Source organism: Myiozetetes cayanensis, unplaced genomic scaffold (genome assembly GCF_022539395.1).
Source record: "Myiozetetes cayanensis isolate MyiCay16 unplaced genomic scaffold, myiCay2020 scf28, whole genome shotgun sequence".
Lineage (NCBI taxonomy): Eukaryota > Metazoa > Chordata > Aves > Passeriformes > Tyrannidae > Myiozetetes > Myiozetetes cayanensis.
Window position 1 is genome coordinate 1,705,608 of NW_026087499.1, and position 12,080 is coordinate 1,717,687.

Sequence of the window (12,080 nt, forward strand, 5' to 3'; positions counted from 1 at the left end):
AGTCCTCTGCTCTGTGACAGGAACCACGTGGGGCTTACTGTGGCTTTCTGCAGGTCAGTGACCCTCCCCTGGTGACAGCCCTGCTGACCCTAAAGGGTGACATCACGGAGTGTTACCGAGTCCTGCTGATGGCACGAGTCGTGTCTGCCTCTGCTCCCGTCCCGTGAGGGCTCCCGGCCGGCGGAGAGGAGGATGGAGCTGACACTGCTGGGAATCCACTGCTCTCTGGGAGACTTGGGGACATCTGGGGATTGCTGGAATACACCAGGGGAGCAGGGAGGAAGGGACATGTCATACTTCTGCTCTGTTTCCCCAGAAGTTCTCTGTAAACTCTGGTGCCACCAGTGTCATTCCCCAGCTGACTCTGGGACAATAACCCTGTGGTAGAAGAAGGAATTAATGAGGGCCCAAGAAGCTCCACCTGCTGTTAATCCCAGTGTCTCCCACAGGTGGACATTCCAGCAGGAGTGTTTGCTTTACATCCACATGGGCGAGTTTAAACAAGGTCTCTTTTTTCCAATTGCAGATGCTTTTTATAGGATTTGGAAAATCCTTGACTTTTTTAAGAGCAGAGTAAAAGTTCACATCCAAGCCTCCTCCAGCCCATCTGGGCAGTCCCTTTTCCAGTGCCCTGTGCAACCTGCCTGCTGACACGTGCTCTCCATCCTTGCCCTCCATCCTGGCTGTCCAGGAACTTTGTGTTTCTGTGTTTGCTTCCCTCTGGATTCTGACTAAGAGGAGATTCCTGCCTCTCTCCAGAGGGCCCTGCAGGTGTAACTTGTGTCAGGAAGAGCAGCTGGTTCAGGGAGAAGTGCAGAGGCAGCCCAGGTGGGCAGTGGAGGGAGCAGGCACTGGAAACATGGATAACCTTTGACATCTTGTGCCACGCTCTGTCCTCAGTCACTGTAAAGCTGTGACAGAGGTCCCTCCCCCCTCTCCCAGGGTGTGTTGCCCTTTGCCCCTTTGGCTGTGAATTCCCTGGTTTGGGTGATGCAATCCCAAAATGGAAACCCTGTTTGTAAATGTTCCTGTGGTGACGAGCTGGGGGCAAAGCCACTGTCACCAGAAACACTTCAGCTGGTCTGCCCCTGGGACAGAGGAAGCCTGTGGGAGGGATGAGGGGCTTCCTTGTTTTTCCAGCCAGTTGTTTGATCCATTGAGATCTGTTCCCATTTAATCATGGATCGAGTGGCCGTGGAGTCACTTAACTCTTCAGTCTGGAGGCTGCAGATGCTGCAGCATCAGAGAGGGGAGGGGCAGGAGCTGGGGGTGGCAGTGCCAGCCAGAGACAGCTCTGCCCTCCTGGAGCCCTGGCACAGCTGGGCTGGAGCTGGGGACAATGGACTGTGTGTGCTGTTCTCCTGCAGCCTGAGAAGGGCCAGTAAATCCCAGTAAATCCCACTCCATCACAGAAAACTGCTGCACGTGGAGCTGCCCCGGGGGACAGGGACCCAGGAGAGGGGAGTTCCCAGAGAGCAAGAGAAGCACAGCAGGTGGGAGTGAAAGGGTTATTCCAGGCACATAATTTGGGGGCATCCATTGTGTGAGGATCCTTGGAAGCAGACAGTTGACTGGGACAGCTGTGACTGGAAACAACTCCCCTGATGACTGAGACACACGAGCTGGACCAGAAGGGGTGGGTGTGTAGGTGAATGCATGAGCACAGAGCTGGAGCACTGGTGTGTTCTGGCAGGGATCAGTGCCAGCTCCCAGCAGGAGCTCAGCACGGCAGCCACGGCCTTCCTGCAAGCTCAGCTCTTGGACAGGCCCAGGATCCACTTCCATTCTGTGCTCCCAAAGCAGCTTATCACAGTCAGGCACTGCGGGCATTAAAACTGCCAGGAGATTCTAAAGGTGTCACTGGGTCCATCTCACGGGACCCCAGTAGGGATGGAGCCCTTATTGTGAGGACAACATGGAAAGTGTGACCTCAGAAATATGTCTGCATTTCCTAGAAGCTTAAGTTTTCTGCACTTGTGATCATTCTGCTTTCAGACTGAATTTTGCAGCTGTGATCACTCTTGGGCCACTGGACACAGACTTGTGCTTTCCCATTTGGATCTAAAATCATAAACTGCATCCTGTGCTGATGCAGCTCTGCTTTAATAAGCAATTCACACCCGTGGATGGCCTTTATAATCCTTAAAAGGCAAACCCGGCTCATTTCTAATGCAGAACGTACAAGAATGAGCAGCAGTGTCACCCCCAGCTGAATAATTCATGTCCTGCCTCTCCAGCAGTGACCTCAGCGATTGCGTCACACGTGTGAGCACAGGTTTTCCTGGGTGAGCCACGGCCCCGTGACCCTGAGCAGGAAAACACTGTGGTCAGTGTGCCCCGGGCCACTGGAATCACCGGCTTTGGGCCTCGGGGAGCAAAAGTGGGAATGGCACCTGGTGCTTCCCTGGCCCTGCGTTCCCAGGTGCTCCCATGGCGTGGTTCCTGGGGTTGGGATGGCCCTGGCTGGAGGTCAGGAGTCCACCAAAGCACGTTCTCTCTGGCAGGGAACACAAAATGAAAGGCTCATGGGTGGAGATAAGGAATTTCTGCGTGTGAAGTGTGGTTAAATTAGTGTGGAGCAAACTGACCCTCAGAGAGCAGTGGTACCTTCTCAGCCGTGTTCCAACGAGGCTGCTTTTAAACAGGGCCATGATCTCCTTCTCCAAACACTTGTTTCGGACTCACATCTCTCACACCACGTTTCCCATTCCTTTATTTCTCCTTCCAAGTGTCTCTGACACGGCACAGGGTGGGTTATCCCCGGAGCACTCCAGGGAGATCTCTGAGAGCCGAGCTCTGTCCCTCGGTATCCCCATCCCGACCTCCCGCTCACGGCGGGCTGGGAATGGGGCAGGAGCCGGGAATGGGGCAGGAGCCGGGAATGGGGCAGGGATTGGGGCTGGGAATGGGGCAGGGGCTGGGAATGGGGAAGGGATTGGGGCTGGGAAAGGGGCAGGGGCAGGAGTCCTGGGGGCGGTCCTGGTCCTGCCCCTGCCCCGCCCGGCCCTCCCCGCCCGCTGATGCCGATGCCGGTTATTTATTCCGATGTGGGCTCGGTGTCCCCTTTCAGCCCAGCCCGTGTCCTTGAGGACGCGGCTGTCGCTGTCGCTGTCCCGGCTCAGCCCCGGAGCGCGGACGCTCCAGCCGGGCCCCTGGCATCAGGTGCTCGGGGTGCTCCTCCTTCGGCCGGTGCTGCTCCCGGCACGGCTCCCTCCCCTCCTCAGGCATCGCTCTGCTCCTCTGGGGATCTGCGAGAGCTCTGAGCGGTGAGTAACACACTGCCCCTTCCCGACCCTGTCCCGCGGGACCCGGGGACGTGACCAGGTCAGAGCGGTGACCTGCTGATGGCCATCCCTGACAGCTGCCTTGGGATCTCTGAGATGGTCAGCGGCTCACAAGTGTGACTTGGCTGGCCTTGCTCTGTAGGCTGAGGTGAATGACCCTCTCCCAGAACGACTCTGCAAGTGTCAACTTCTGACCAGTCTCCAGATCCTCCCCCATGGCCAAAACCTTTGTTGTGGTGCCTGAAATCCATGGGAGGTTCAGGGTGTGCAGTGTGGCAGCTGGGACACGAGGTGTTCTCCTCCTGTTCTGTAACAGAGCTGAAAACACCTCTGGCTGCATCAGAGCTGTGGAAGAGTAACTTCCCAACAGCTGGGGGACACAGTTTGGGCAGGTCTGTGCCACGAGGCACCTCCTCTCAGTTACCTTTAAACAACACTGAGCTGGTCTGGGAGTCCTGCACGTGTCTTTCTCTCTCCCAAGAAGAGTAAAGCACCACTTGGTAAAAACGTTCCTTGGCTCAGAAGCCAATTGTACAGAGGGATTGTCTGTGTGTTCTCAGCTGGAGTAGTTTTACAGCTACGAAGAACATTTCTCTGAAGGTAAATCTGAAGGGGTTTTGCTCCATACTCGTACTGACTGCTTTCCCTTCTCCACCTCAGAAACCCTGGGAATTGTATTCCCTGTCACACAGGCACTGTTTGACTGGAGTTACTGCAATCCCTGGCTCATCTGCCTTCCCTGCCAGATGCCCTCAGAACATGTCTGATTGGACCAGCCTGTGGTATGTCTGGTGAGTTGGTCACTGCTCCCACTAACCCAGAGCCATCAGGGACTCGTTTCGAGCAGCACTTGCAGGAGGGGAATGGAAACCCTTCTCTGGGTTGGGATGGAGGGAAGGGCTTCTCCTGTTTTCTGGGAGCTGCCAGAGGAGTGGATTAGCTGACCCAGGGGAGATAGGGTGTCAGGCCCAGCATTCGTCCAGGGCTGTGTCATCTTTCTTTTCTGAGAGCACTCCAGTTGGACTGCAGGGCTTGTTGTTCCTAAATAGCCAGAGCTGTGCTGGCTGTTGGCACAGCACAGCCTTGCTGGCACTTGGCATTGCCTCGGGCACCATCCTGGGCTCCAGGTGCCACCTCAGGGTGGGGTTTGCTCTCTGAACTCACACCTGGAATGGGCTGTTGGAAAATAGGAAGCTCTGCTGGCTTCACCTCTTGCCCAACATGAGCATTACAGGCAGCTCTGCTTCAACCTGGGGCTCAGGGCCTGGCATCCAACTTTCTCATTCGGGATCCAGTGCCCACTGGGAACTAAACCAGGGAGGCTTGGCCTGCCTTGCAGCCCCTCATGGGTCCCCCAGCCCGGGGCAGTGGAGCAGCAGCCCCCAGTGACGCCGTTCCCCGCAGGCTGCTCCTGCTGACGCTGTTCCTGCTCCTGCTCTGCGGGCTCTCGGCGAGCTGTGTCAGGCTGTGCTGCCGCAGGAAGAGGCTCCCGGTGGAGACGTTCCCTCGGCACCCCTGTGACCTAGCAGGGATCGGCATCGACAGCGACAGCACCGCCCACAGCACCGTCACCTGTGAGTACCCCCAGCGCTGGAACACGAGCCTGCAATCCTGCCCAGCCCCTGCCACAACAGCAACCTCCCAGAGCAGCTCCAGCCCCACAGGGTGGGCAGGAGAGCCAGGGAGGTCACCAGGGGGACACAGGGAGTGGGTGCAGAAGGCAAGGAGGATTTAATGCTTCAGAGGTTAGAATAAAGTCCATGGCGGGTTAACCTCTTAGGTGTCCTCTCCCCCACCTGATCTTCTCACCATTCCCTCATTTTTTCCTGAGGGACATTCCAGCTGAAGTTGCCTCTGATGTGAGGATTCCCAGCTGTTCCTGTCCAAGCCAGCTGGGCCCCCTGTGTCACCCCCTGTGCTGGGGCAGGTGTTTCACAGCACTCCCTGGCACTCAGATGCAGAGCTGTTTCTCTCCTGAGCGCTTCCTTTGGGAGAATGCAGAGCTTCCACCAGGGGGATTCTCTCCTGACGGCTGAAGTGCACAGTGATGTGTTCTGGCACCACAAAAACGAGTCCACAGTATCTTGAGGAAAGCAGGACCAGCCTGTTACTTATCAGTGTTCCAAGCAGGTGCTTCATTTTTATTTTCCATCCTTTTTCTTCCCAGCATACAGCTCATGGCAGTACCCTCCGAGCGTGCAGATCCCTGCAGTGTTTGTGGATATGGATAAGAACACCCTGTCCCCCCCAGCTTACAGTGTCTATGCACTGGACTTGCCACCTTCCTACGACGAGGCTGTGCAGATGGGGAAGCCAGGGGCTGAAGTGGCACGGACACTCAGTGACATCCCTGAGCAGGGGACACCAGCGGGGCTGAGCCCCAGCCAGGACCCACCTGAGACAGCCACCAGGGATCCAGCACCACGGGCAACTGCAGAGACCTCACAGGGTGCCACAGAAGAACAGCCCCGGATCTGACTCGTTTCTGATGGGGAGGACAGGCAGGGAAGGACCGTAGGAATTTAAGAGGACGGGAAGGGTTTGGGTTTATAAGTAGGTTATGGTGGGAAGATGTTCCCTCTCGTGCCCTTGCAATGATCTGCCAGAAGAAATGCTTTCTGTGACTTCTGTAAATCCCCTGGTAAGGCTTCTTCAAGGATATGAAATGAGGTAAAAGGGCAGCAGTTTAAAAATGCCTGTAGAAGTGGGACGTGAATGCTCGTTCATCTTCTGATTAAAAAAAAACACTCCTTGTGTCCAGCAATAAAAAAGGTCTGGGGAATTCTGCCACCCTGGGAATGCACACTCAGAACAGAACAAGCAGGAAGCTGCTGTCCCAGAACAGAAGTTTCCCAAGCTGGAGCTGAAGGGGGGAATCCCCACAAGTCCCACTGAGCAGCCTCTGCAGTTTCTCTTCTTTTGAGAACATCAACTGCCCAGAAAATTGCTGAGGACAAACTGCTGCATGGGCCTGGAGATGTGCAAACTTCCTCAGGAGCCTGGAGAGGTACAAAGCTCCTGATGAGCCTGGAGAAGCCAAGCAAGGACAGGAGGGCGTGTGGAGGGAAATGGAGGGAAATGCCTTCACTGTTTCACAGCCACTGACAGGGAAAGACACAGAGGAGAAAAGACCCTTCTTGGTGGTTGGTCATGAGACCCAAAGGGATTGTTGTCGAGGTTTTGTAAATCTTTAAATTCCTATTTTTGAGAAGAGCTGCCTTGTGGGGAGGATCCTTTCAGTGTTTATTTTTTCCAGGTAAAATGCACATCAGTCCCAAAGAGACACTTGCACACTGGGCTCAGTGCTGCTGATGGGTTTCATCAAACATTTCAGAGATGCCTTTCTCCTTTGTTACCTGCTCAGGTGTCAGGCTCTCAGTCAGCACAGGACAGAGAATCCCAGACTCCTGGCAGCTTTGCCCAGTTCAGAACTCAGCTGAGCTCAGGGATGAGCAGGGTGGCACAGAACAGCCAGAACAAGTTGCAGGTACAAATCCCACTGTACAGGCTGGGCAACAGCCCAAGGAACTTATTCCTTGGGATGGGCCTTGGGGAATACTGACAGAGGGATACCTGCTGGGCATCATTTGAACCTGGGAGCTTGGAGCTGGTTACAGCAGCCACAGCCCAGAGAGAAACAGAGAAAAAAGGCCTGGGAGAGGCCTTTTAATGGCAGCTCCTTCCCTTGCTTGCCCTCCCTTATTCCAAACAGAAGGAATTTTGCCCACTCCTGAGCAGGGATTTTCTTGATTCCCCTCTAACAAGGTGCTGATTTGGCTGCCTTTAAGAACCTGAGCAATGCCCAGGGTGGCTCCTTGCCCTGGGATTGTCTGTGGGGTGGGAGCAGGAGGGGAAGTGAGCACTGGTGCCATTAACGGGAGCACAACCCGGGGTCCGTCACTGATCAGCAGTAGGATGGGTGGGCACAGAAGCCTGCACAGCTTTTGGGAGACTGTTACTCTGTGCCAGCCATTGCTGCAAGAACTGCTGTGGAAATGAGCAGCAGTGATTTAGGAGGGAAGGTCTCTGCCAGCCACTCCGGTGTGTTTGAGCTGCCCGGGCTCCCCGGGGAAGGGTCGGCTCTATATTTAACTTGCACGTCCCTCACTGTGAGGGCTGACTGGAGTAACAACTCTGCTTCTCTTGGGTCTCCTCTCTGTCATCCTTCATTATATTTCTCCTGTTTTATCCTTTCTCCTGTCTGCTTTTTCTGTGTCAAGATGGAGACTGGGCATAACCCCGGGTAACTTTGGGGGTCCCTGGCTGGGAGGGCAGTGTGTGCCCAGTCCTGGGTGTGTGCAGGGCACAAAAACGGCAGAGGTGTTTTTATTTGACCTTCTCCACCAGGACAGCGCTCAGGAACAAACCTCTGCCTTGGCAGAGCAGGAACATCTGCTGGAGGGAAATGGCTGAGCTGGCTCAGCAGCAGAGCTGGAGGCAGAGGGAGCCACAGTGATGACACCAGAGGGCAGTCCCGCCCTTCTGGGGGGAGCAGCGCCGGCAGCGGCTCGGGAAGGATGAACCTGCTGCGGGAGGATGGCAACAACCCCGCGGTTTGACTGCCCTGTGCTTTGGGGGGATGCAAAACCCCACTCCAAACCCCAAATGCCCCTGACTTCCTACAATAAGGGCATAATGTGGTGGTTCCTCTCCACCTGCTGAAGAGCCTTGTGTCCTGCCCAGGCTCTGCCTTAAGAGGTGGTTCATTAACTCAAACAGAAGCTCTGTTCACATCCACCACTGCCCCCAGCAGCTAGGGGGACTCTGACCCCTCACAGCCTGGGATGGCAGCCCTGGGAGCAGATCCTCCCGTGTTCATTATTTACACTTTCACTGCCCAGCTCTCCTCAGCCTGAGAGCACTGCAGAAGCCACCTCCCTCCAGACAGGCAGATCACGACGAGGGGATTTACAAATCCCCTTGAAATCCCTGCAGCAAACACAGAACTCTTCCCCCCGAGAAGGGTTTATTTTTGTGCAGGAGGTCCAGTTCATCAATATAAACCCCTGTTCCAGGGGGGAACAGACCCCTGAGGGAACCAGTGTCAGAACAGGGGGTGGAAAGGCTGCTCTGCTGAATCCTGGTCTGCACAGCTCGAAACTCGCTCCCAGCTGCCTTTCATGAGGCTACAGCACAGGAATTTGGATGGAAAAATGATCACCTGGGCTGTTGCTGTTTAATTGGATAAGTCAGAGAAAGAGTTTGGTGTGCAGAGTGGGAGTAGGGGACACAGGACATGGATTTGGCTGTGACTCCAAAGCCTCCCTTCCATAAGAAACCAGGTTTAAAAAGAACCCCAGGTGGGAGGTTGGTCCCACAGCAGGTTCTAGCCCAGCTGGATGGAGGCTCTAAGAATTCTCATTTGTCAGGCTGCTGGTTTTCCCCATCACCAGATCTCTTCAGGTCTCATTCTGTCCACACCAGCTTCGTGACACCTGGAAAGGAAAAGCCCCTCTCTGTAATCACCCACAGCCCTTCCCCTGCTCACACACAGCCCTGTCTCTGCTCACACACAGCCCTGTCCCTGCTCACACACAGCCCTGTCCCCTGCTCACACACAGCTCTGTCCCTGCTCACACACAGCTCTGCCTCTGCTCACACAGCCCTGTCCCTGCTCACACACAGCTCTGTCCCTGCTCACACACAGCCCTTCCCCAGCTCACACACAGCCCTGTCCCTGCTCACACACAGCTCTGTCCATGCTCACACACAGCCCTTCCCCATTTTCACACAGCCCTGTCCCTGCTCACACACAGCCCTTCCCCAGCTCACACACAGCTCTGTCCCTGCTCACACACAGCCCTGTCTCTGCTCTCACACAGCTCTCAGCACGAGCACTCGTGCTCTGGAAGGAGGCACAGACGTGCAAGTAAATTGCCTCAATAATTCATGGGCTTTCTAGCCCAGAGCAAATTATACCTTGGCTCTGTCAGGAAATTCGGGCTGCAAATCCCTTGATGGCCGAGCTCGTTAACCACCCCACTAAAGTGGTACCTCTGGAACGGCTCTTCTAATCGGTGCATTATGAGCTTTGCAGAGTATTAAGTGGGGAACCTGCAGCATCCAGAGCGAGGCATCAGCAGGGCCCGGCTGCAGGGAAAGTCAGAGAAAACCCATTCCTTTGTCTGCCTGGCTGTCCTCAATAGCTCAGGAGGAGGTTGGTTGGGTTGGTTTTGAGCTGTGTTTCATCTTTATCAGCTGCAGTTTTTGGGGGAGAAGGATCCCAGCCGTGCCAGTGCTGATGGGTGGAGGGACACTGGGACACAAACCTGCCCACTTGTGAAAAAAACACCTCTCCCAGAAACACTTTGCAGGTTCTTGGCTGTCTCCTGGCTCTCATTCCCATCATCTTTACCTCTTGGAACCCCTTTTTGCTCAGGGAGGCACTGACTAATTTTGCTGCAGATAGCGGAGGTTCTTCCCTTCACCCACAATTAAAATTCAAACTGCCAGAGAAGCCTTGGAATCCTACTCAGAGCAGACGATGAAAACAAGGTGTCACAGGGGAATTGTGCTCTAAAAACTGGAGAAGACAATAAATGTTTTATGAAATTCTCCATCCTAAGGTCAGCGAAACAAAAAAAAAGGCTGAGGTGCAAACCCACGTTGCCGGGAAAACATTTTGTTCTGGTCAGTCAAAATTTAGAATATAAAATGCCAGAGCTCTTTTTTATCTCCCTGGGAGGAAAGAAGGGCCTGTAGAAAAGACCACAGACTTTACAAGGGTTTTGGTGTTTCGTTTTGTGGTGGTTTTTTTTTTAGAATAACAAAGCTCACCTTGGGCACTTGGAGAGAGGAAAAAAATCTATTTTGAACACAGAAATTCCTGAATCTGCGTTAGGGTGTTTGATTTCTTGACTCAGTTTTCCCCGTGCTTTCCCAAGCTGCTCAGGAAGGAAGAGCCTGGTGTGGAGCTCCTGGGTGTGCACTGCTCTTTCCCTTTCCAGGAGCTGCTCCCTTCCACCCCCAGGGAAGGAGGGGCAGTGCCAAGGCCTGGGACCCGCAGTGTGCCCCACTCCAGGTGTGCTGGGAGTGGGGACTGCAGCTCTGCCTTCTCCTGCAGGGAATTTTGAGGATGAATCCGTGGAGCGTGGGCTGCGCTGTCATAATGAACCACAGGTACAGTCAGAGCATGATGAACTTTGTGTGGGACACGAAGTGCAGGGGAAAAAACCTCCCCACTCCCTCCCCCTCTTAAGGGGGGAAATCCAGAGAAGAAACGGGGGCCAAGAGTGAGGTTTAGAGAGAGCCCCTCTGGCCTTCAGGTGCCTCGTGCAGACATCACCACAAGGTTCCTGGCCGAGGGGAGAGGAGCAAGAGGGGCAAGAAACCTCCTTTCCCCCCCGAGCAGTGTCCCTGTGAGCCAGCACCCCGTGTGCTGTGGGGGAGCTGTCACACACCCCAGGGAAGGGGGCAGAAGGGACAGGAGGTGTCACACACCCCGAGGAAGGGGGCAGAGGAGGCAGGGGCTGTCACACACCCCAGGGAAGGGGGCAGAGGGACAGGAGGTGTCACACACCCCAGGGAAGGGGGCAGAAGGGACAGGAGGTGTCACACACCCCGAGGAAGGGGGCAGAGGAGGCAGGGGCTGTCACACCCCAGGAAGGGGGCAGAGGGGACAGGGAGCTGTCACACACCCCAGGGAAGGGGGCAGAGGGGACAGGAGCTGTCACACACCCCAAGGAAGGGGGCAGAGGGGTTGGTCCTGCCCCCATGCCAGGTCACCCCGGCTGGGCTGGGCTGGGCTGGGCTGGGCTGGGCTGGGCTGGGCTGGGCTGGGCTGGGAGGCAGGAGGGCTGCGAGCAGCCAGGGAACCAGAGGGCCACGCAAACAAACAGGCCGGGTGCGTGTGGGGAAGGTTTCCCCGCGGCTGTTCCCAGCAGATGGGGGCAGTGAGCCGGAGTGGCCGTGGGAAGGTCGGCTCCTTCCGCACTTATTTCACTGAAAGGCTTTTTCACCTTGAGGAAAGGCCCACCGTGCCTGCTGTAAAACGCTGGTTGGGCCATCTGGGATATATGTTCTGTTATTTTTCACTGTAATAATCAGGGGGGAAAAAAAATCTGTAATAATGAGTAGGGCTCTCTTTCAATCAAGAAACACCCTGGGGTGTGACAGGCTCCAGCCCTGCCACCGATATCCTGGCACCTCGATCTGCACCCATTTCAGTGTGTCTGCTCTAGTTTCCATTGGTAAACAGTTCTGGGATCACGGGGGTTGGAAGGGACCTTTGGCCACCCTTTAACCCAGCCCCCTGCTCAGCAGGGCAGCTTGCTCAGGGCCCTGCCTGCCTGGGCTCTGAATTCCACAAGGATTCGGATCTCACTGCCCCTCGGGGCAACCTGTTCTACTTCTGACCCCCCCTGGAGTGAAAGGAGCCTTCTGAATGGGCTCTCCTGTATTTTAGGTTGTTCCCACTGCTGCTCACCCTGGCAGTTGGGTGATAGATCCCTCCTGAACCACCTCATCTCGAGGACCCCCAGCTCGCTCGTCCTCTCCTGGTCCATCAGATGCTTCAGCACCCTGACCATCAGAATATTCAACCCCACCTTTTCTCCAGCTTGCCTGAATCGTTCAGGAATTTGTCCTTAATTTCACCTGCTGAATGTGGGCCCAGAGTAACCCTCTGCATCCTCTGAGGTGGTCACTGGGTGCCTGTTCCCTTCGTGCCTCTGTCTGTGGGGTCGTTCCCCCAGGGATCTGTGGCCCATCCTCACCCCCAAACTGGTTACTTTGAGTCTCAAACAGCATTCAGAGAAATGAAACTAAAAAAGGAGGAGTTTCTCATCAGACTGGAGA

At 55.3% G+C, this 12,080-nt stretch overlaps 2 protein-coding genes across 9 annotated transcripts in view; both read left to right on the forward strand.

The window, feature by feature from the left end:
* CFAP74 (cilia and flagella associated protein 74) overlaps positions 1–2,890 on the forward strand; it is a 39,510-nt gene extending 36,620 nt beyond the window's left edge. For all 6 annotated transcript variants that reach the window (XM_050322188.1, XM_050322186.1, XM_050322185.1 and 3 more), the window contains one exon: positions 54–2,890. In XM_050322188.1, coding sequence (XP_050178145.1) covers positions 54–167 — 114 coding nt within the window. In that variant the 3' untranslated portion in view covers positions 168–2,890. The remainder of the gene's footprint in view (positions 1–53) is intronic.
* Positions 2,891–2,983: 93 nt separating this feature from the next.
* On the forward strand, positions 2,984–7,477 carry TMEM52 (transmembrane protein 52). Of its 3 annotated transcripts, XM_050322697.1 has the most exons (4): positions 2,985–3,266; positions 3,945–4,075; positions 4,689–4,858; positions 5,452–7,477. In XM_050322697.1, the coding sequence occupies exons 2-4, from the start codon at positions 4,044–4,046 to the stop codon at positions 5,760–5,762; spliced, it is 513 nt and encodes a 170-aa protein (XP_050178654.1). In that variant the 5' UTR covers positions 2,985–3,266; positions 3,945–4,043; the 3' UTR covers positions 5,763–7,477. The 3 variants fall into 3 exon arrangements, with proteins under 3 accessions (XP_050178655.1, XP_050178654.1, XP_050178652.1); XM_050322698.1 differs by having other exon boundaries at positions 2,984–4,066; XM_050322695.1 differs by having other exon boundaries at positions 2,985–4,075.
* Positions 7,478–12,080: the final 4,603 nt, after the last annotated feature.